Source organism: Argentina silus (genome assembly GCF_951799395.1).
Source record: "Argentina silus genome assembly, chromosome: 3".
NCBI classification, from domain to species: domain Eukaryota; kingdom Metazoa; phylum Chordata; class Actinopteri; order Argentiniformes; family Argentinidae; genus Argentina; species Argentina silus.
In genome coordinates this window covers 24,786,814-24,810,240 of record NC_139657.1, presented here as the reverse complement: position 1 = coordinate 24,810,240, position 23,427 = coordinate 24,786,814, and the positions used below count along the sequence as shown (strand labels likewise).

Here is a 23,427-nt window from a genome sequence, read left to right as displayed (position 1 = left end):
AAGATAAGCCTTAGTAATGGCAGCCAATTTACCTGAGCCCAAAACCGAAATATCAGAGGCAAATAGGAGAGGCAGGGTATATAGTATGTGGCAATGAATAGTGGACTGAAGTGCAGTGCGGTAAATTACGCTACTTACATCAGGGGCTTGCCCATGCAGCTGCCCATGGAGCCCACCACCTCCCCCAGGGTACAGAATGCCTGGCCCAGGAAGTCCTGCACACAGAGACGCACGCACGCACGCACGCAGACACACCCACACACGCACACAGACACACCCACACACGCACACAGACACACAGACAGAGACAGAGAAAGAGAGATGGGAGAGAGTAAGCCTGCTTAAAGCCCAGAAATATGAAGACAGAGCAAAACATCCGGATGCACTTCAAATAGATAAAACATCCCTCCATGCTCTTCCATCTCACCCTTGACCCCTCATAGACTGTGGCTTAGCCTTAGCGGTAACACGATCATGCCACAGCTTGTGACTCCTAGAAGTGTGTATATTATACCTATGTTTGCCATTTAGACAACAACACAGCGCAAAAGCGACCCGACTCCCTTTGGGGGTTGGGGAGGATGAAACTCTGCTGTGTTGCAGGACGAGTGAGACACTTGTACACATAGTGCTACTGGGCCCACACTCTGTGTGTAAATGCACCTGACAGATGAGCCTTCTTTGGTCCAGCAGGCAGAGAGCTGCTTCGAGCCGAAGAGCACATGCTGAGAATTCCTTCTCGTTCCATGTAGCAGGGGGGCTCTAACACTACTCAAAAAAAATAAGACATAAAAACACTCTTCCTCCTCAGAGAGAGCAGGCCAACAACCAGCTATCCCTCCTCTGGTTCAGAACTGCAGGGGGACAGTGGTGTCTCTGATGGTGGCGTGGCAGGGTGTGTGAGGTGGTGCTTGCAGTGGTGGTTAGCTTCTCCCTTACAGGTTGAGAGGACAGGTTCTGGTTCTTACAGAGAACAGACCCAACCAGCAAACCTCACAGCCTGCAATTACAAATAGTTGTACATGATGACGCGACATAAAGACTCAATGCAGCAGAAGTGCAATGCATTACAACTGACTTTGTCTGGCCTCAGCATTACAAAATATAGGTATAATATAGGTCTATAGATGTCTCAGCATCGGCAGAAGCTGCCAAGATGGAATAATGTACTTTTAGCAGGTTTCAGTTCCGGTTTATTCGTAGCAAACACCCGGCAAGGAACACAGGCGTGGATGGACAAAGAAGCCAATGCTGCATGCCATATCTCCAATGGCCCCACATCCGCAGCGACGACAGGGCGCATTCAAGCATCTCCAGCCATCATGCTGCGAGTGACTCTCCGTACTCATGTTGCTCCGTGCTCAGTGTTAAGCCTGGAGAGTGGCTGAGGCCGAGGCTCTCCGCTCCACTGGAGACGACGGACAGACAAACGGAAAGACAGAACCCGCCCTCCCCCCTGCCCACGGCTCTGATCTGCTTCACGTGAGGAAGACAGTGAGTGTCAGTGGGGGGGGACCGTGGAAATAGAGCAAATAGAGCAGGAGTCCCTTATCGTATACTGTACGCTCAATTGTTTGTGAGTGACATGGTGGAGGCTATAGCTGACCGTAGCATGTTCAAACCAGTGCATACCTCACTAAAGCCATCTACAATGGTCCAAGCAGTTGGCTCTGTGACCATACTGCTGCTTGGGCCGATTTCGGGTCCTTCCCGTTCAGTGGTGGGTGGGCTCTTGCAGTGTGCAGGTTTGGGTTAGCTGGGGGCCTCTGCTGTAGGCCCTCCTAGTGCAGGCATATGGCCCAGTACTGTGTGGCCTGGGATGGTCACAGGCTCTTGCTGCTGCCCCCTCTACCCCCCTGATGTTCCTCTTGCTGGCCAGCCTGGGCAGAGTGAACCCGGTTGTAAGCGGGCGCTGGCCTTGTCCTTTGTACCTGCTTCATGCTGATTCTCTCCTACTGTTTAATGTAGGAGATTTTCTGTTGTTTTCAACAGCCTCTGAATGCGTGGACCTCTTTTTGCGTATCTGTCCGAGGTGCTCTGAGACCCTCAAAACTAGACTCCAGTTCCTGAAGTCCTTGCCGCCCAGGACTGGCTTGCATTTTTGGGGTCTATGGTTTGGTGTTAGATCACATTGTTTGTATTGTGTTTATTGTTTATACTGTTTAGTATTCTTCTTGTTGTGAAGCACTTTGCGACACTTGTCTATGTAAAAAGTGCTACACTGATTGAGTGTTTATACAGTTTTAGAAAATACTATTTTAGAATTAGGAAGGAGACAGGCTGTGTACTAGAGACAGGCTGTGTACTATTCTCATTGATGCACTACCGATTCCAGAGTGGCTATACATCATGGGGAGAGAGAACTTACATGTTTAGAGAGGTTGTTGCTCTTCGAATCGAGGTCGTACCTGCAGATAATACAGAAACGGTACATAGTTAGGAGATGATTCCTAGTCTTGAGCAGCGTCTACGACTCTACTTTCCCCTCCAGTTGTAAAGGGGCCTATCATTGTACTACCGATGGAGGCGAAAGCCAAATAACCCAGAGATCCGTGGCCTTGATTGTCATGTGTGTGCATTGACTCGTGTAACTCAAACAGTCATCTGTTTACATCGTATCACCGTAGGATTAACTTTGCTCCATTGATTTGCTGGTCTCCAGTGGGTCTTGTTGTTGGGATGGCGCGTGAATTGGCCATCCCCTTCATGGTGCATCATTATGCACTTAACCAATTTGTTTATATGTTTGTTTAGTTCTGTGCTCATTGTTAGTGGAAAAGAATGTCACATTTCTACAAAAAGGCTTGGCAGTGTCAATGGTTATGAAAACTCTTTGTAGTATGATATTATAAAGTATCTACAGTACAGTATAGACTTGGTACATGCCATGTATACAAAAAAACTGATATTAGTGCAGCTAGTGTTCTGAAAATCGACATGCTTTTACTTGCGAGTACAGTATATTCGCTCTTTAATCCACTGCTCAGGTGTCTCCGCTTTGTGAGTTTGCACTGTATAGGTGTGTGTGTGTGTGTGTGTGTGTGTGTGTGTGTGTGTGTGTGTGTGCATGCTCGTGTGTAAGAGAGAGAAGTGTGTGTGTGTGTGTGTGTGTGTGTGTGTAAGAGAGAGAAGTGTGTGTGTGTCTGTGTGTGTGTGTGTGTGAAAGAAAGAGTCTTTGCTTCTCTCAACAGACAGAGTGTCATGTAAGATGAAGCGGGCGCTCACACACTCCGAGACACTCGGCTAATGTCATAGTTGAGAGAAGGAGAGATGATCCAATACTGTGTCTTTTACAAATATAATTCCATAAGACTGGGGAGCAACACTGTTACGCAACTCGCTAAAGGCACAATGCACAGGTTCGCCTCATGTTCTATTCGTCTTTGCCTCGGTCAGTCACAAATGTTCATAAATGATTCATTTAATGACATGAAAAAAAGAAAAAAACACAAACACACACACACACACACACACACACACACACACACACACACACACACACACGCATACACACACACATACACACACACACATACACACACACACAAACACACACACAAACACATACACACACATGCACACGCACGACTGCATACGCTCCATCTCACCCACAAACTCAAGAGGGTTTGTCAGAGAGCATGCCCCCGGGCAGCTTCAGCTCATGAGTGTGTGTTAGTGTGTGTGTGTATGTGAGCATAACATCATTGAACATGTAGGCAGTAAGCCAGTCAGGCTTTCTCTTGGTCTTGTGCAGTGCTCTGGGAGTGGAGGCTCAGAGGGTTGTCTGATTAGCGAGCAACAATGAGTAATCACAACAGCGCACAGCCGCATAGGGACGGACATTGACGTTTTATACATGAGCGCGGTACGTGAGAGCAATGGTATGAAACCATTGTTGTGTAGAGGTTAACGTGTGTGGAAGGAGGTCTGCTCAGCGAAGAGGGCTGGTCAAATATTCAAAGTGGCTGAGAGGGAGAGGGCACGGATGGTTCAATGGACGATGTATTGAGGTGTTGGGAGGCAATGGTGTTGTGTGGTGGATAAAGGGATGTGACAAGGCAGTGGAGAGAAGGTAGTGAATGGTGAAGGTAGTGAATGGTGAAGGTAGTGAACGGTGAAGGTAGTGAATGGTGAAGGTAGTGAAGGTAGTGAATGGTGAAGGTAGTGAAGGTAGTGAATGGTGAAGGTAGTGAAGGTAGTGAACGGTGAAGGTAGTGAATGGTGAAGGTAGTGAAGGTAGTGAATGGTGAAGGTAGTGAATGGTGAAGGTAGTGAACGGTGAAGGTAGTGAACGGTGAGGGTAGTGAATGGTGAAGGTAGTGAATGGTGAGGGTAGTGAATGGTGAGGGTAGTGAAAATACAGTAAAAGGCTTTAACCCCAAAGGAAGACAGTGGGTGGGCAAGTATGCACATGTGTGTGCGCGTGTATGTGTATGTGTGTGTGTGTTGGCCAAGTAAGAGCATGTGTTTGTGTGAGAGAGCTTCAGCAGCAATCTCTTTGCTGGGAGTCATTTGAGGGCCATCAGTGTAGATTGCAATGCAGTCTGATGCGCATCTACTCACAACAAGCCCTGTAGGGAGTCGGCTGAGCTACAACCACACACTCCATCATCCCCCATTTCTTTCTCCAATCCAAACATCACCCCACACACACTCTCTGTCTCTCGAACACGGTACACTCAATCGTTCTTTCTTTCTCAACAAAACGTCAATCAGCATAACGTCAACATATTCATATTTCATATGTCTCATTAAAAAGCATGGAAAGTGATCAGTATTTATCAATTATGTTTGAGAAAAATCATTTCACACGAACGTTTAATGAAAAGAAATTGCTTAATGTACTGTCGGAGTATTGTGAAAATGTGTCTATAGGGCTTCCTTAATTCTCTCATTATTTTGTTTCTACTCTGAAATATGAGCACGCACGCACACATATGCGATGGCAATATATGTACACAGACACACACACACACACACACACACACACACACACACACACACTTCTTAACTCACAGGTCAAAGCGTAGATTCTGTCTCTCTTCAAAGAAGTAGTCCAGGACGAATTTACGGACAAAGTCTGGGTTCAGGGTGTTGTCTATGACCTCTGTCCGGCAAAACTAGGAGAAAGACAGTAGAGTCACTGTAATGTGTTGATTTGAAATTAATTACTGTAGGCAATACATGTAAATATAAAACATAAAACCTAAACTCACCTCTCTCCATTCCCTGTTGGCAATTCCTTGAGTGTACAGCACACAAACTGTCAAAAAAAAAGAGGAAAAACAAGAAAAACAAGAAAAACTACTATAAAAACAACAGTTAACACAGAGGCAAGCAAGGCAGAGAAAACTCAGAGAACATTTTCTCTCCTAGGCAACAAAATGAGGAAAACTCCCTAATTAAATGTCACGATAACGTTGCCTCGGAGCAATGATATTTCTCAGAGTAAGGCAGAAAAGGCATCAATCCTAGGGGGGGAAGTACACTCTAAAAAGCCTTCATATTGACATTCAGCCATCCGCTTTTGAGTTTGAGAGGGAAGCAGAGCACTTGTGTGGATTGTGTGAGAGGGTGTTCAGTCTGTAAAAATGTTTTGTCTCTTTCTAAGTAGAGCAATGAAATTGGCCTTTGGAAGACCCATATGGTTGTTAACTGCACCAAAATATGTGGACCCTAGATGGACTGTTGCAAAAATTAAACAGCTATAATTGAATCTGGGTTAAACATACACACACACACACACACACACACACACACACACACACACACACACACACACACACACACACACACACACACACACACACACACACACACACACACTTTCTAATGCAAAACCATCTGTTTTTGTGTCTGGCACTTATTGCTATAATTGGAGCCAATCCCTTCCTTTGGGAACCGTCTTTAAATGCACCTCATCAGCAAGGTCAGAACCCTTCTTCCATCCCATTCCACCTGAGTGGAATGATCACAAACTTAAACGGCCTCTGTTTGCCCTTGCTAGCTCTGTGCGCTAACTAAAAGAGTACTGGAAGCAGGCACATAGCTAGTGAACATTGAAGCTAGCTGAGGTCTGGCAGTTGGCCCACAGTGGCCATGCATGCTGTCTGGGCTAACAGTGTTTTGGATGACTGCTAATCTGTGGAGAAGGATGGCTGTAGGTTGTGTACTGTATGTTACGCAGTGAGATTGAGCTCAGCTGTCTGAATGCCCAGTTCTTTTCATCCTCTAATGAGGCAGGGAATTGCATATGGTTCCCCATACAACCATCATATGCACACACCCACACTTAAGACACATATTTACTTACTTACTTTGTACATTGTGCATAAAAACACTCGTCTTTTATAATCGTCTTTTAACACATATTTAGAATGAGACTCTTGGTACCTAAAGTGCCCGATAAGCACGGCTTACGCACTTCCAACCCCCACAGTAAACACAAACATGGACTTTAATGCAGGTGCATAACAGATGGGAAGAGCAAAACACACAAACACAAACAACCCCCCCCCCACACACACACACACACACACACACATACACACACACACACAGACCGTTCTTCATAACCTCATGTGAATGTGGTATCTGATGGTCCCCGAGGCCTCTGTGTGTGTGTGTGTGTGTGTGTGTCTGTGTGTGTGTGTGTGTGTCTTGGCCCCCCTGGCCTGCTAAGGCAGTCTAATCCTGTGTGACTGAGGCCAGTACCGTCAGCAAAGCAGAGACATGGACGCAGCACAAGTGCCTCCTTGCATAAACGTACAGCAGGCCCCTCGGACGGCCCTCACCGCAAGTGCTGACGATGGTCCTTGAAAAACACTACCAGTGGCCCAAGTGGGGCCATATTGAGGGGTGTGTAGGCTACAGAGAAGCTCCCTCTTTATCTTTGTGAGGGACATGGTTGGTGTATAGGAGGACAATCTGCTACCTTTCACTCACTCACTATGAGCCAGAGAGATGAGAATACGGTGACGAATATGACCCCTGACATATGCAAATGTCTCTGATTCACAGGGGAGGCAATGTGTGTGTGTGTGTGTGTGTGTGTGTGTGTGTGTGTGTGTGTGTGTGTGTGTGTGTGTGTGTGTGTGTGTTGGAGTGCGGGTGCCTGTGTGCGTATCCAATGAGAGAGAAAAGCTTACTTGGGTCAGATTTGGAAAATGTGTCTCTGTCCAGCAAATTTCTGAAAAACAAGAAAACAAGCAGACTGATTTAGAACTTAATTAATTCAATGCACAATAGGCATAACACATAACTGTAAACAGGGTTCATATAGATATTGAAAAGTACAATTTAAGGACTTTAAGACCTTTTCAAGCACTTCAAATGTATATTATATATATCTATAATTATCTCCCCCCAAACTGCATTAGCCTACCATTTGTGTCACAAACATGTGCATTACCACTAAAGAATAATGCATTTGGTCAAATGTGCTCTTATTTAATGAGAGTAGAGTCTTCAATCTACTGTAAGTAACACCTAACTAACCCACCAGCAAATATAATTGCTATACTATATACTATAAAAGGTATGATACATCTTGCCACTACCATGAGAGTGGTAGAGTTGGTTGGTTGGTCATTCTAAGAATATGTTCTGTAGGTCTCCTGCTGTTTGAAAGTCCCATGGCAGTTGCAGTAACAATGGAGCTCTCATAATGTTCTGTTTTTAAGTTAAAATTTTGAGTTACAAAAAGCTGAATATTTTAAAAAGTATAAAGACAAAAGGTTGAATACAAGCAACTCAAGTTAAACATCTCTGCACCTTGTAAAATTGGATTGGTGTAAATAGATTAAAAGCTGTGGGCGGAATAATAATAAGTAAAAGTAAAATAGGTAATTGGAATATCAAGAGTTGGACTTGCTGATGCAAGTACTCTAATAAGAAGAAGCATGAGGAAGAACAAAGGTCGGACTTGCTGAAGCAAGCCCACTAATAAAATGTTTCACACTCCCTGCGTAGCAACAACAGTCAAGATGCCATCAAATTTTCATGATGCCCGTCTTTTTTTTTCTCCTGCAAAGGGAATAAATGTACCGAAGAGTTTCATTTCCAACCAGATGCTCTGAGCCATTGAGGTATCCCACTGTTAACAAGCAAGAGGGGGTGGGTGGATTAAATATGCACACAACCACAACAACACTAGTCAGACATAAGAGATCAGCGAGCATCTTACGGGGGGGGGGGGAGTCCCAGTATGCAGCATCAGCAGCAGGGTAGGGCAGTGTGTCTCGACTCTGTATGCTACATATCTGCATGGGCCCTGGGCCTTCACTGGGGGTGACAGATCCAACATAGGAAAAGAGAGGCAAAGAGTTTAAGGAAAGCAACTGGCAGCTTGAATTCCTGCCAAATCATACATTAAAACCCATAAACCGTTTTGTTGGAGGGGGGCCCGGAGCTGTGATAACAACAACACTGACTTATTGAAGAGGCCGGAAAAAAAGAATGGGGTATCCATCAAGCGGAGAACCGCTAGCTCGACACGCGGCAGAGAGCCGGAGACGGTATCTCCCCATCACGGTAGTGAGGCCGGGACATGCTGTGTGACAAGCGGAGAGAGAGTGTCTTTGGGCGATTGATCGCTACTGATGTATCTAGATCAGCCACTCATGTTGTGCTGATCCTAGTGTGTCCCAGATGGTATAACACTACGCTTGGCTGAATCTATCAGAGTACACCCACTAGCCCTTCGCTCGCTGATTCCATAAATAAGTGATAATAAGCGATAGAATCGGGGCTGGTCACGTTGGCTGTATGGAACGACTAGAGTCACGACTCTGGGATAGCATGCCAAATGTAATATGTGTCGATCAAAAGAGACCCCAAAGCTGTTGACAGCCCAGAGCTCAGGGATGGAAGAGCAAAGAGAGGGAGGAAAGTGTGTGTGTGTGTGTGTGTGTGTGTGCATGTGAACACACGTACAAGTGTGTGAGCAAAGCTTCAGCTGTTTCACATGTGCAAGGTCAGCAGCCTCTGACTGGTCATGCAGTCCAGGAATTTCAGGTGGGCCAAATGTGCTTCATGGATCATTTACGAGCGCAGTCCCTTCACAACATTGAAATTACATTTGAAATTCCAACAGTTGCATCACAGTCACAGAACATGGGAGAACTCTTCCCAAGTCAGTCCAAGTATTGACTCTGAAATACGTGACTGAAGGAGACTTCTACCTGAGATGGCAGCAAACATCAAACTTGCACAGACGTACTCCAAAAAAGGGAGATATTAAATATGTGTGCCTTTGGAGGCTGAGAACAAAACCAAAAAGTTAATTAGGACTCAAAGAGTATGACAACTCTATTTGACAGGGCCATGGTTGTCCTCATTAATGCTCTTCCAAAGAAGCCTATTCATTACTCAACAGGACTATTAAACACTGTGTGTCTTCTGCATTGCTATTTATAAAACCCCACAGTTTGTTCATTAGACCTTCAGAGTTGTTTTCTCTTGTTGTTTTTTTAAAACGTGTTTTACAACAATGAAAACGCTGCTAGACAAATGGAAAGATTCTGACACTAATGGATCATTTATGGTTGTCATCATTATTCTGCTGTTACACTCTAACCAACTAGCGCTAACTTTTATAAACCAGCTAGGTAAAGATTTATTAACTGGGTGTCCCTAAGACAAATTCTTAGGATCCTTCCCACACCGGTTGCAGGCAATAAAGATGGTCCAGATTTATGTTTCTTGTCTTTCGTGAGTTTTTTTTATCAACTTCCCTTTTTAATGTTATATATGTAAGTTGATAAAATAATACATTATTACCTTAATGATGGTGTCTACTGTATATGTCTACCATTGTTTTCCTATTTTAGCTGATTCATCATGTACAGAATGACATTCAAATCAAGAAATGTTGCATTTCTGTAGGAGACCCATTCAGTCATTCTGTTACCATCATTCTGTCACCAGATGTAAATCCACTTCACTTACTGTAGCTCAACAACCAAAAGATTTTTAGAGCCAATAGCCACTCTTTCTGCAGACATATTTGAATCTTAATTTGGAGCAGATATTTAACAGGGAAACATGGTTACATTAAAAACCCATGGAGATTTTAGGGTCATTCTGTTACCAAACTTTGAAACTGCACAGTTCTTAAAGTAAAGTAAATGTAGTTTTTTTACATTTCCAGTTGGAATTGTTTGCATAGAGTTGTATAGTTAACCTTTGCTATCAAGGGTTTTTGCTTGGCATACGTTTGAAAGTGAAACATTTAGTCCCAGGGTCATTCTGTTACAGTGCAATTGCCCATACATTAACAACGCTTTGCACACACATTCCTCAAACTTAAAATGCTTTAGATTGGACAGGGACAAGAGGCTCTTAATGTCGCAATAAATAAACAGATATTGTAAACATAGTTTGAGAACACTCAACCAAGTCCAGGGAAGGCATTCTGATGGACCTCATCGATCCAGTCGAGTGGGTCTAAAATAAACTTGAAGAGCCGTGTAGATCAATCAACCTCTGAACGTGAGAAAACAAGAAGACTGAAACTATCTCTGAAGTCTCATCGATCCTCTCAGACAAGTGGGGTCATCTTTGTTAAGGAAAATTAGAGCTATTCTAGTTTATTATTATTATTATTAAATCAATAAAGAATCAGAGAATTCTCCCTACACTTGAAGTGCATGATTCTCACTAAAGGAAAAAAAGCCTGAAAAAACGTGTCACAACATATTGTGCCGTCATTGTTCATTTTGCAGAAAAAAGTATTATTGCATTGTAAGAAGAATATGAAATACTGCACAGTGCTAGCTGGATTTACGTTGGTCATTCAATGCATAAACATCAAAATGAGGAAGGCCTACCTAAAACATCAAAGTCAAAAGACCTTAACCTAACTTCCCATAACCGCTCAATGTCTTCACATTAAACCAACCAAATCTGATGAGGGTGGCAGAAAGTGGCGACGCAATGAGAGAGACAGATCAAAGAGAGTGATAACGACCGAAGTGTGAAAGTGATGGAGACACCGTCCTCCTCAAGTAACTAGTTAAAGTCCCAAAGCTGGCGGTGCCTTAATTAGACCAAATGGCTCTTTAAAAACCTCATTAACAGAGCCCCCCACGCCACCCCCCTTCCCCCCTCGGGGCGGCCCTGTGTCACTCGCACAACCTCACAGTCCAGCTCATCGTTTCGCTGGAAACCCTTTCCGTCCTCTCCACACTGAGTATGTTATTGGTCACCTACAGCTCTGTTGGCTCATGAAATGAGAATGAGCCCCACACTGGAGAAAGGCTAAACAACATGTTTTTGCTGAGCCACTGGAGAAAATAGATTGGTTTGTGGGCCCCCAAAACCAAACCAGGGTGACATGTTGCTAAAATAAAGTGACTGTAAGACCACGTGCTGGACATAATTAGCAGTTAGGTACAGTCTTACAGACACATGTTATACAGCAGGGGTGCCCAATACGTCGATTACGATCGACCGGTCGATCGCGAGAGTAGCGCGGGTCGATTCTTTTCTTTATGACGGACATTTCTGCTTCAGCACGGTAGGAGGCAATTGACCCAGTGTGAGTGCGCCACTTGATTGACGTACAATGCGGCCAGCCTGAGATCGCTTCTCTTCTACGGGTCACGTGTCACCATGCATTCGCATGTATATATTTCGCAATATATATTTAGCATTTTTTAATGTAGGTAGATCATTTTGACCTGGTCATTTTGAAAGTAGCTCACATCCTAAAATGTAATGTTTTTTTTAATTAAAAACATTTGTTGCAGTGCTGTGAAAACAATTGCTGAACAAACAGCGGATGTAATTGCACATTTAGGGGCATATTTTTAGAAATGTATAGCATTGTATGTAATTCCTGTATTGCTAATGAACTTGGTGTGACACTGCACTGTAGCGTCACCCTGGAAGATAGTTTGTTGTATTTATCTTACTAAAGCAAGGCATGAAATAAATATTACTTTTCTTGCATGTACAGTACATGATTGCTCCGCTCACTCACCCTTAATTATAAAGTGGGAGAGAAGGAATGCTGTGGTGTTTTGATTTGACTCTGTAATTCTGTACAGAGAATAGGCTACAGTATGCATAGGTTCATATGAGACTGCCTCTTTGTTCACATATCTCAAGGAATGTGAACTATCTACTGTGACATATTGACCTGGCTCTCAGCAGGTCGGTGTCCTACTTCAATACAGCCACATCACAACACTTCAATTGTTCAATAGGATACCCTTTCTGCCTCTTATGTGTCTAAAGGTTGGCCGTATGACATCTACCTCCTGTGGTTTAAGCAGATGACAGTCGCAGAGACTACTGTAGAGTCTGTTGGCTTCTCTGTGCACTCTCAGATGATGGGAACTTTCCCGAGAACTAATTCTCTCACAGCCCTCAAACCCTGTCAGGCCCATATCTCGTTCCAACTCTGCGTGTTTTACTAAGGGCTGGTGATCCGAGAGTGATAGCCACATATCAATCACTAGAACTTCAGCCGCATATCAATCACTAGTGACTTGAAGCTGCAGCGGCAGAATGAAGATATTTTCATATTGACGTCTTGGGTTTGAGCTATTCAATGATGATTCTGCCGATGATTCTGGTGATACTTTGGGTTTATTGACTGAGGGGACTTGTTGAAGGACTTTGTATCCCTGTTCTCTGCTGAAACATGAGTATGTATTGTATTGTGTATATGTTTTATGTATATGTATATGTTTCACCTGAACAGGTTCTTCTTCCCCATGGCAGTGGGGCTCACAAACAAGCTCCCTGCCTCTCACTGACTCTGGGCCTTCCGCCTCGCACAGCCTACAAAATGTATTGTTTTATTGTGCTATTTTGTAAATTTGTTACTGCTATTTTGTTAATATTTTGCTATTTTGTAAATGTCTTCAATATTTGCTATTGTTTTAATGTCCCATGCACCAACCTCACCAAGTCAATTTCCTGTATGTGCAAATATACTTGGCCAAATAAAAGAATTCTGATTCAGATTTTAGTTAACACGTCTCTCTTGCAAAAGAGATGCAAATCTCAATGGGACAAACCTGTATAAATAAAGTGTAATAAAAAATTTATAATAACCCCATTCGCTCTGCTCCAGGTTGCCTAGAATAAATTGACAGTGTGGATGTGAAAATACTGGGTTATAATTACTGCAAGGAACAATACTTGCTGTGAATCAGGTCTCTGTCCTTATATAAAAAGGTGAACTTATGAGGTTTAAACCTGGTGATTGATTTCAAATGAACCTCAGCTTACATTCACAATGACTGAGCAAAAACCTCAGTTAACAGCTGTACAATTCATCATCTTCTCAATACGAATTCCACATACTGTACTGTACACACGTATACAGTAGGCTACTACATACAGTATATCCCCCTTCATTGAGAAGCGCCCCTTCTTAATGAAGTCAACATGCACTAGTGGGACGGCTAGAGGCCAGATTTGGAAGGAATTGAGATAAAAGCACACAGAATATTTGACACAGAGCAAGCACAGGTCTTGAGGAGCATTTTTAGCCACAGCGCCATACCCTCTGGCGGCCATTTTCATAATGGCCGCTAAACATCACTTTGTGGCCTAGACCACTATAGTGATCTATACAGTGATTTAAATGGTTGGCAGAAATGTGACAGTAAGTTAAAAAATTAATCCGTTTTTAGTGTTCATCCCTAGTTTCAATATTTTACATGTGAACAAGAAGAACATTATATATATTAAACTACTTTTTCTTTTTTTAAGCTAGACACCTGTATCCGACTTTACAATGTGTAGACCTACGCCAATTAATTAACTTCTAACTATTTGGGCGTTCCTATGATGCATTTTAAGATGTTTCTCCTCTTTCATTGTTTAAGATAATCACCCAAATCCACCTTTAAAATATAAAAGTTAACCTTTTATTGAGACATTTATGCTAACATTGGGGTTTTATCTCTCCACTGGATGAAAGCCATTCCTATGGGATGTCCCATAGAGTGAAAAACACAGGGGAAATTTCCTGTAATATTTCTTAACACTAACATCCTATTAGTACTGTAGCAATGTTGCATATCATTTTAATCAGTAACTCACAAAAATAGCCAAACACTTAAATACTTATCAAAAGGACTCCTCTCCTCTCCTCACAGGCCGCTGCTATTGAAATGAATGGCTTTAAAACTGAGGAAGAGTTTGGATACTCTCGGTGTACTGTATGCTGTTTTATTATGTGTTTTTTAACCAAAGAAAAAAAAACAGTTCTCTTGTGACTGTGTGACAAACCAGCTGCGGGAGCATCACCGGCTCCCTGGTAAGAAACTCCGCGAAGACCTGAGGCTGAGGGCTGCGTGTGGCTCTTACGCAACACGGAGACAGCTGCGGCTCCCGAGTGACTGAATGTCACATCACTCCGGCGGGGAGATGCTTAGACTCCATTTTCTTTACGTTCTTTTTATGTTTAGTGAGTTTTAATGTGGATAATAGAAATACATACATACTAGTCATAATCACTGTGTGCTTGCTTAGTTGGTAATCTAATTAGTGGTAGTGGAGGTGACAGTTCTATCGTTGAGATATCTTCAAGTAAGAAAAATAAGCTTTTGGTGACCATCGAAACTCATGTTGAGTTGTACAATATGAACAGTATCAAAATGTTTTTTTCAGCTTTCCTAATTACTGTAAGACTTTTGTAAACATTATGAAGTTTGTTTGGTGTTCCTAGCTTCAACAGTGTAAGAGCAGTGGGGTTCTATGTCTTGCAAAGAGCCTGGAGGTAGTTCAGTGGAGTGACAGACTACTGTTCAATCGACCATAAGTAACCTTAAGTTATATCTAACTAACCCAACAGTAAATATAATTTATATACTTAAGTTGTTGAAGAAAGAGAAAGTGGGAGATGGGGAAAACAGTAAAAAGGTACGATACATTTTGCCACAGGCTTTCCTCTGGGGATAGATGACGCAGAGGAGTAATATTATGACACTGACTGCAGTGGCCACTTCTGGCCACTATGGGTGAAAGAGGGGGCGTTGTTTCTCCTTTTGCAGCTGCTGCACAAGATACGTTAACATAGTGAGGAACGTTTGAGATATCTTCCAAGTCAGAACAATGAAAAGTAAGCTTACAGTGACCATTTAAACCCAATAGAATGTTCATAGTGTTAAAAGTATGCAGTATTAAAAAGCTGCTTTTAAGTTCAGTGAAAAAGCATTTGTAGGACTAAAGGCAACATGAAGGATTTAATTTACAAGTGTTATTTTAACATTTGCGTAATTCAGCTTACACGAATTTCTTGTTCATCTACAACTGGTTGCTAAACGTTTTAATGGCCTCCATGAATTCCTTGTAAGTTGCTAAATTTCAATGATGATTTTCATTGCACAGGTGCTGCACAAGTTTCATTTTTAACTCCATGTAAAACCAATGGGACATGTTGGAGTTATAGTAAAAAAAAAAATATATATATAACAGGTATCAGAAAGTTTTTTTATATATAGTTACAGAGTTTTCTACACATTTTAAAGTTGGTTTGGAATGTGTCTCTTAAAAGGTGTAGGAACAGCAGCGTCCCAAACTTGCATCTTTTGGTCACCATAGACCTCTATATTAAAAAGTATAATTAGTATCATTTGAATACAAGCAAATCAATCTCTCTTCACGTCATGAAGTTTAAATTGTATGTTTTGCATAAAAGGAGTAGCATTGATTAGAAAATAGAAGAAAAAGAAGAAAATTAAGTATGACGAATAACAGTAGGTCTAGTGTGTTGCTTCGCAAGCACACTAATAATTTGCCAATATAGAACGTGGACAATTAATTTAAACACCGAAGGTCTGCAGACTCCAAATAAGTGTTCAGGTAGGCAATGGCTATCCTTCCAAAAATGAAATAACATCAAAACATGATGCTTATAGCATGCATGCAAGAATTTCAGAATTCACTTCAGGTGTCTGTAAAAAAAAAAAAAAAGGTTTTGGAGAGCCCTCCCGTGTACAGTACTCACCTACACGACACTGTGAGCTCAACTTTGGTGGCAGGAATTGTAGCGGTGAACGGGTCGAAGTCTCCAATACACGCCATATTCAGAAAGCTACTCATAGTCAAAAATCTCCTTTTAACCAGTCCGTCTTCGGTGGAATGAGAGGAGGAATCAAAGGTTTAAAACGGGGCGGAGGTTCGTCATTGCATGTGGCTGCGAGAGGGATGAGGGATATAACAGCAGCACAGCGTGTGCTCGACCGTTGAAAGATTCATCTTCTTGGATGCTGCGATGTAGGATAGTGCATAAGGCGGGAAGAGCGCAAGGAGGGGCTGTGGAGGCCACACAGGCTATGCAATGGAAAGTTGAATATAATTAAAACACTTTTAAAAAGCTAGTGTTGCCGAGATTAAACTTATTTTTAGACATAGCCTACAGTAAATTGCAAATAGGCTATTTTACAAAGCATAGGCCTTTAGGCTAAATAATGGCAAATAAACCGTTGTAGATATATAGACTTGGTATATTCTAATATGTTACCATAGGCTAATGCAAATTAATTTAATTTAGGTTATACTTTAGTCAACATTCATCAAATGATGATTGTAACGAATAGGGACTCTTGTTTACAGGATCATGGACCGCCTGGTTTGCATCTACAGAAGTCAGGGTATTTTTAGGTCCCTATCCAAAAAATGTACCAACATTTACTATCAGTCATGACACCAGCTTTCATCTCAAAATAGTATATCAGGTTGATGTAATCATACTGCAAGCCAGCATTCTCGGTTCACACGCATCGCAATTGGCCGCGGCGCGCGCGAGCGTCGAGGTGAAAAACAGATCTCTTCCACTGTATTAGTTTGTGTGTCCTAATCAGCCGCGTTCGTCAAAAGGCTCTGCGTCGATGCTGTCAAGCGCGTTAACGGACGCTCTGTCTCTGTTTTAAAGGCGGGCGCCGCGTAGTTCTAACCACTGTGGTGATGTCTTGCTGTGCCATCTGACGGATCATATCGGGACAGCACGTTAGGATGCGGTGTTATCCGCTCGCTTGGGGTTTGACAGCAATAACAATGAGACGCATCAAAGCCACGAGAGAAAGCCACCTGAGCAAATCGTTCAATTAACAATGAGACTGATTTATCTACCAGGCGCATCCCAGTGCGCTAAAAATGGGAACACCTGCGTCAAATTAGATTCGTTTTAATCAGTATGCCCATCTGATTGATTGCAAACACATACCTCGATGAAGTTAGTTTTATATTGGATATTCGGTTCTCTCTCTTCAATAGCTCTTAAACCCAGCGTGACATGTCTACGAAAATTATATATTTTGTGTCAGGGGAGCATGGGCGTTTCTAAGATTAGAAGACATTAAGGGTTTAGCCCAGGGGGGTGCGAGGACGCCCCCGGTGCAACATTCTTTCCGCGGCTAAATTCAGCATTTGGTGCACTTTGAGATGTGTTCTAAATGTTCTAAAAAGATACAATAATACAATACAAGAGATGTTGTGAGGTAACTTTCACCATCCCACTTGCCAGCAGACACTGCAGTACTTAACTACAGTGTGGCTCTTACTACTCTGGAACTCCATGTACATCTATAGTGTATTGCAAAAACTTCCGTACCCCTCAACAACTTCCAACATAGACCCTGACCTATCCAATGAGACAAACTGTTTAAAGAATCCCACAATTACCCAAACACTCTTACTCACTGTCTCTCTCTTTCTCTCGCACAGACGCGCGCACACACACACACACACACACACACACAGTGCTGTATTTGGAATCCAAGTGATAGTCACCCCTCCTCTGCCTCTCTCCATCACATTCTCTGTGTCGTCTGTTGCTGTCTCTTAGTATTTTATGATGCTGTCTCTTAGTGTTCTATGTTGCTGTCTTTTTTGTCTTCCCTCCTCTCTTGTCCTGACCTGGTTGAACAAAGTAAACCGTTGTTTTAATAGTAATTTCACAGTCTTTTTCACCTCACCTGCAAATTCTTCATAAACCATGTTTAACCATGTTTCACTGTCTTTATTTCACCTGTTATAATTTGTGCAAATAAATAAAACTAATTAGAATCTATAGAGCAGCTTGAAGTGTTACAGATGACAATTTCTCAGTATGAATGATGTGTATTTTGTTGAAATGTGTCGCTTACATTTTACTAAACAGTAGGTTCTAAATAGTATGTAGTATGGTTAGAATGCAGTATATACTTTAAGTAATCAGTAGGCAGTGTGAAATTTCGAACATGCCCGTATAGTACAGTATGTTAATTTGTCACTTACTGCATACTACTCTTTAGTCAAATGTATGTAGTATGGTTAGTATACAGTACATATTTTTAGTAAACATGGCCGTAGTATGTTGAAATTGGTCGTTTCCTGCATACATGTTTATCAAGTAGGCAGTATGAGCATTCAGACGTGTGTGTCCCTCCAGCTGTACAGCCATTCCTGTGCATCAGTTCTAGGATAAACTACTGCCATCTTGTGGAAATGAACTGACACAACTACAACAATCATCTCCAAGCACTATCAAGCTCCTGTTCAAATACTTGAGAATGTATCCTTCCTAACATTATTGGATATAGTGTAGCAGGACGAGGGGTGTGAGTCATGGCCTGGTGCTGGATCGAGTTTATGTGCCTGCAAAATGGCTCCCTCTACTGGACTCTGGCTTTGTTGCAGCATCAATCAAAGACCAGCACATGGCAGGTTGACACACCTGTGCCCCATCACCCTCGTCAGCCACTGCTCTTCAGCTGGCTCCAGGCTCAATTTGTTGAGTGACACCGCATCCTAATTGCCTGTGAGCGGCGAGGTGAAAAACAGATCTGTCCTACTATAATCAGTTTGGGTGTCCTAATCAGACGCGCCTGTCAAAAGCGCTTTGCATGCATCTAGGCTGTCAAGCGTAACGGACGCTCTGAAACTGCAGAGCTACTGAGTAAAGACTGCCTATTGAATTGGACCTTGGCATATTGCCTTTATTTTTGCCTTCTGTGGTTTGGGTGTGTTAACACCTTTTTTATTAAAAAAAAAAAGTTTTTTCATTGCAATTCTTGCCTGCCTCTTAAATCTGCACTATCTTGCTGGTAGAAAACTCAACACCCCTACGGTTTTGTTACAGTAGGTTTAAGTTATAAAGTGACACCTTTCTTTCACCTGCCAAACGATCTAGACTAGTGGTTCCCAAACTTTTAACAGTCATGTACCCCCTGTCGGTTATTTTGTGCCTAATTGATATTCTATGAACATTATCCCATACATTTTAGACATTGTGATAATATTATTCTGTTGGACAGGGTGCATGCATTTATTTATGGTACTGAGACTACAGTCGCTATTCAACAGGACTGTTTGGGAAGGTAAATCACAGATTTATTTCGTGTACCACTTAGATCGATCCACGTACCCCCGGGGGTACGCGTACCCCACTTTGACAATAGTGGATCTAGACCATTGATTTATTCAAGGAAGGGAGTAGGGGAGTATTATCAAACTATTCAAACATTGTGATTGAAGTGTATTCAGCAGACAGATGAAATATTTTAGCTGTGTATGACTAATCCTGGCAAATATGTATTTCACCCCTACTTTTCAGCTGGTGGAGGCAGCCATTGGAAGAACAGGCTCATTGCACCACTCCTCATTCTGTTCCATGCATTACAATGAGCCCATTGTACTTTTATACAGTAAGGGTTATATTACTATATGTATGAACATTTTTGGTCAAATAAATGAGTCTCCATGGCTGTAGTCACAACAGTACCCATCATCATTGCTCTCCTCTTTACAGTCTTCTAAACCCCAGTCTTTCTCAAAACAAGAGATCCAGGTGATGACACAGGCTTTCTTTTTGACAGATGACATTTATTTCACCAGGCATCTGACATTAGAATCGCTACAGAGTCAGCCATGTCGAACTGCCAACTAAACTCCAGAGGGGAACCCAGGACTTCTTTTGAATACATACAGTTTTATGAACAGAATGAGAAAATCATACCACAAACAGGCCAGGCCAACTCAGGATGAAAGACTTAAGGATGAAAAGCATTATAGTGCTGTGTTGTCTCCCAATTCTGGTCCTGTGAGTATCCCTTGTGAAAGCAGTTTAGGTGTATCCATACTATATCCAACTGACATTCAGTTGATGTCTTGTTAGAATACTTATACATACAGTTTAAGTGTCAATAAATAGTGCTTCTGGGTGCTACTCCTTTTTTACATTCAATAGTAAGAGCAGGCAGCAATTTAATGATACATTTGACAGATAAACTCACAACAATCACAAATTAAATGTAAAACCACCATTCATAGCAAAACCACCATACATACAGTAGGGGTCATTCAGGACCTGAATTGGGAGACACTGATCTACATGGTTAGGTTTACAGTACAGGCACAGGTAAAAGGCTCCTCCCCGTCACATGTTACACTTACAGTATATACAGTACATCGCTACAGTTACCAGGTGGAAGCTTAGCAGCATGGGCGTTAGTTAGTAACTTACAGGTGGGGTTTAGCACTGTAACAGAAACAAGTGGAGAATCATACATTGTGATATATCAATAACACATGGGCAATGAGAGTGAATAGAGTTTATCTTCAAAGAGACACTGTATCTGCACATCAAGAGAGGCTTTTAGGAATAAGGAACCAGAGAGAAGGCTATCATTTGTTTTCCAAGTGGTAAAGATAGAGTATTGTTAGTGTATCCTGTTCACAGGTACATTACGATAGACAAGGTTCACGATTTGGTCACAGATCTTATTCAGGCGCTGAACTCCAAGTGAACATAAAAACAAAACGACTTTAGGGAGGTGCAGTGATTTTGTCATAAAGCCATGTTGATATCAGGTAAGAGACCGCTGGGATAGTGGATCTGCTTACAGTGCAGAAAGAACTGTTCCTTTGCCACTGCAGTACCGGTTCATGAAGGCCAGCTACAGATCCCGGTATCTCATGTAATCTTCTCCTCTACTCATCTCTCCACCGCTCAACAACTTCTCTACCTCCTCCAAGCGGAAAAAAACAAAAAAACACTGACGTCAACAAACGTCCTGCTCCTTGTGTGTGTGTGTGTGTGTGTGTGTGTCTGGTTGTGTACATGTGTCCAGTGTTAGTTCAGTGCTAAGCATGAGTAATGTGTGTGTGTGTGTGTGTGTGTCGTGTGGATTCAGTTCTTAATTTGAGCTGAGACGAAAATATGTCTACCAAGAGAGTTTATTTTGCACATCTATAGCCACACAGGTTAGATTAAGCTATATGTCCCTAAGGAAGGAACCTTGGGTCTAGAGAGACTATTACTGCTTTTGCTGAGATAGGACTTTCTTCTTTCCTGTGGGCTCAGCTGTCATGGTTAAGTGGGCATTGAAGGGGCCGTGGTGGGGGTTAGGTGGTTTCCAAGGTTTGGGGTCGAAGTAGGGTCGAAGATGGCAGCATCTCAGGCTGTTGACATGGTAATTCAGAGGTCATACCAGCAGGTGGCACCATGTTCAGTTACTGGCCACCTCATCTGCGTTATCCGTTACGTCCAAGGTGCTGTCCAGTCCGCCCCGCGCACGCCAGATCTTCACTGTCCGATCGCTGTCAATGGAGACATCAGAATCAAAGCCAAGCCAGTATCAGTGCCAAGCCTGCACAGCCATTCAGTGTGTGTATGTTTTTAAGTGTGTATGTCTATGTAAGATGGTGTTAAGAGTTGAGAGGACCACTTGAGTGTGCGTGTGTGTGTGTGCAGTGTGTTGTTCTATGACTCACTCTGACGCAGTGAACAGGTGGCTGCTGTTCGTTGAGATGCCGTTGATCGGGCTCTCGTGGCCCTTGAGTTCCCCCAGGGTCCCCAGTGTGTCTGTGTGCCACAGCTTGAGCACTCCTCCCCTACAGCCACTAAGTAAGGCCGGAGAGCCAGGGACCACACCCAGCGCACACACCCAGTCACGATGCGCGTTGGGCACCTGCTGTTTAAGATACACACGCATCGTACATATTAAGTCACAGAGCTCCTTTGGTAAATACTTGATGTAGACATGCACATACACATGGATGCACCACAGACACATGGACACACACATGGACACACACGGACACACAAACCAAATGTATTCAAGGAAGCTGTAAGTCAGTCCCACCAATTTCTACCTCTCTCTTACCTGTAGCAGGTCTTTGCGGGCAAGGTCCCATTTTTTTATTCCGTTGTCCCTGGAGCCACTGAAGAGAACATCCCCCTGCACCACCAGGGATTCAATGCCATCGTAGTGGGGTGGCTCGAAGTTGTGTGTGGGGCCGATATTGCCTAGAGCCCCCTCAGTCACGTCAAACATCTAGAACAGTCAGTCAACAATGTATCCATTTAGCCTTCCTTGGTGCAGATTATAAGAAAATATGCATACCTACTTCATAGAAAATACGTTTGGAGAGCCGTAATTGAAAATTAGGAAATAAATAAATATTTGTCAAAAGAATACATTATTATCCATTCCAACATTCACAGTGAAATCCTGATTGGCAAGGACAATGGACATCTTCATGTCATATTCAATTATCCCCACCTACTCATTGCCTGAGACCTGCCCTCTGCCTCCACGCTAACTGAAACTTTGTAGCGCCCATATCAACTACAACTTTGTGGTGTGCAACGCTTTTTAGTGGAAACAAGTTGGAGCCCTGTGTGTGTACTTCTTCAAAAACACACCTTGATGTAGTGGTCCTTGGATCCAGAGATGACCAGGTCTTGACCGTTTCCTGTCTGGTCTACGGTCAGACACATGACCGGGCCAAGGTGACCAGTAAGCTTCCCTGTGGACACAAACCTGACAGGGAGAAACATCCATAAACTCAGGTCAATAAATTAACCAATCACTCTACACAGTTTGTAAAGATGGCCTATCTGACCATGTTTTTCTTTTACTGTATTTGTTTATTTGCAATATTATCACACACAGAAAAGTGACATGAAATTAGGAGAAAGTGAAGATATTGTGGATAAGAAATCCTGAGGGGCTTGTGAAATAACCTCCCCCAAAAGACCCACAACAGATCAAAATGGCCGCTGTAGTACGATACGTAGTACGATACGTAGTAAGATACGTAGTACGTACCTTCTCAGGTCCCACACTCTGACTGAGTTCCCAGCAGCAGCATACAGGACTGAGCCGTTAGGGTTCAGGGCAATCTGGTTGATCTGATTCTCTCCTACTGGGATGGTGACTGTCCGGTTGGTGCTGGATGCACAGGCATCTCCAGGGGTCACCTGACCAGAAGAGCTGCAAAATATGCTAACTGAATATACAGTGGCAAGCAGGAAGGGAACCCATCACTTACAGCAAGCATAAGAAACGGGTGAACTATGTAGCCATGCTGCACCATTTGGCTATGCAGCACCTTGACAGTCATATACATATATTCATGTATACAATTCAGACTGTTTTTATGAAATACGTACTGTATGAGTATGAAATGATCAAACAG

At 42.8% G+C, this 23,427-nt stretch overlaps 2 protein-coding genes across 2 annotated transcripts in view; both read right to left on the bottom strand.

The window, feature by feature from the left end:
• Nucleotides 1-16,065, bottom strand: part of LOC310802836 (copine-8-like) — a gene marked incomplete at both ends in the record, with an annotated part of 34,120 nt that extends 18,055 nt beyond the window's left edge. The window contains 6 exons of the mRNA XM_083667404.1: nucleotides 139-215; nucleotides 2,369-2,408; nucleotides 5,017-5,120; nucleotides 5,217-5,263; nucleotides 7,149-7,189; nucleotides 15,971-16,065. Of these exons, the coding sequence (XP_083523530.1) occupies nucleotides 139-215; nucleotides 2,369-2,408; nucleotides 5,017-5,120; nucleotides 5,217-5,263; nucleotides 7,149-7,189; nucleotides 15,971-16,065 (404 nt within the window). The remainder of the gene's footprint in view (nucleotides 1-138; nucleotides 216-2,368; nucleotides 2,409-5,016; nucleotides 5,121-5,216; nucleotides 5,264-7,148; nucleotides 7,190-15,970) is intronic.
• A 3,821-nt stretch (nucleotides 16,066-19,886) lies between these two features.
• Nucleotides 19,887-23,427, bottom strand: part of kif21a (kinesin family member 21A) — a 43,420-nt gene continuing 39,879 nt past the window's right edge. The window contains 5 exon segments of the mRNA XM_083666154.1: nucleotides 19,887-21,543; nucleotides 21,718-21,917; nucleotides 22,110-22,280; nucleotides 22,652-22,769; nucleotides 23,058-23,222. Coding sequence (XP_083522280.1) covers nucleotides 21,453-21,543; nucleotides 21,718-21,917; nucleotides 22,110-22,280; nucleotides 22,652-22,769; nucleotides 23,058-23,222 — 745 coding nt within the window. The 3' untranslated portion in view covers nucleotides 19,887-21,452.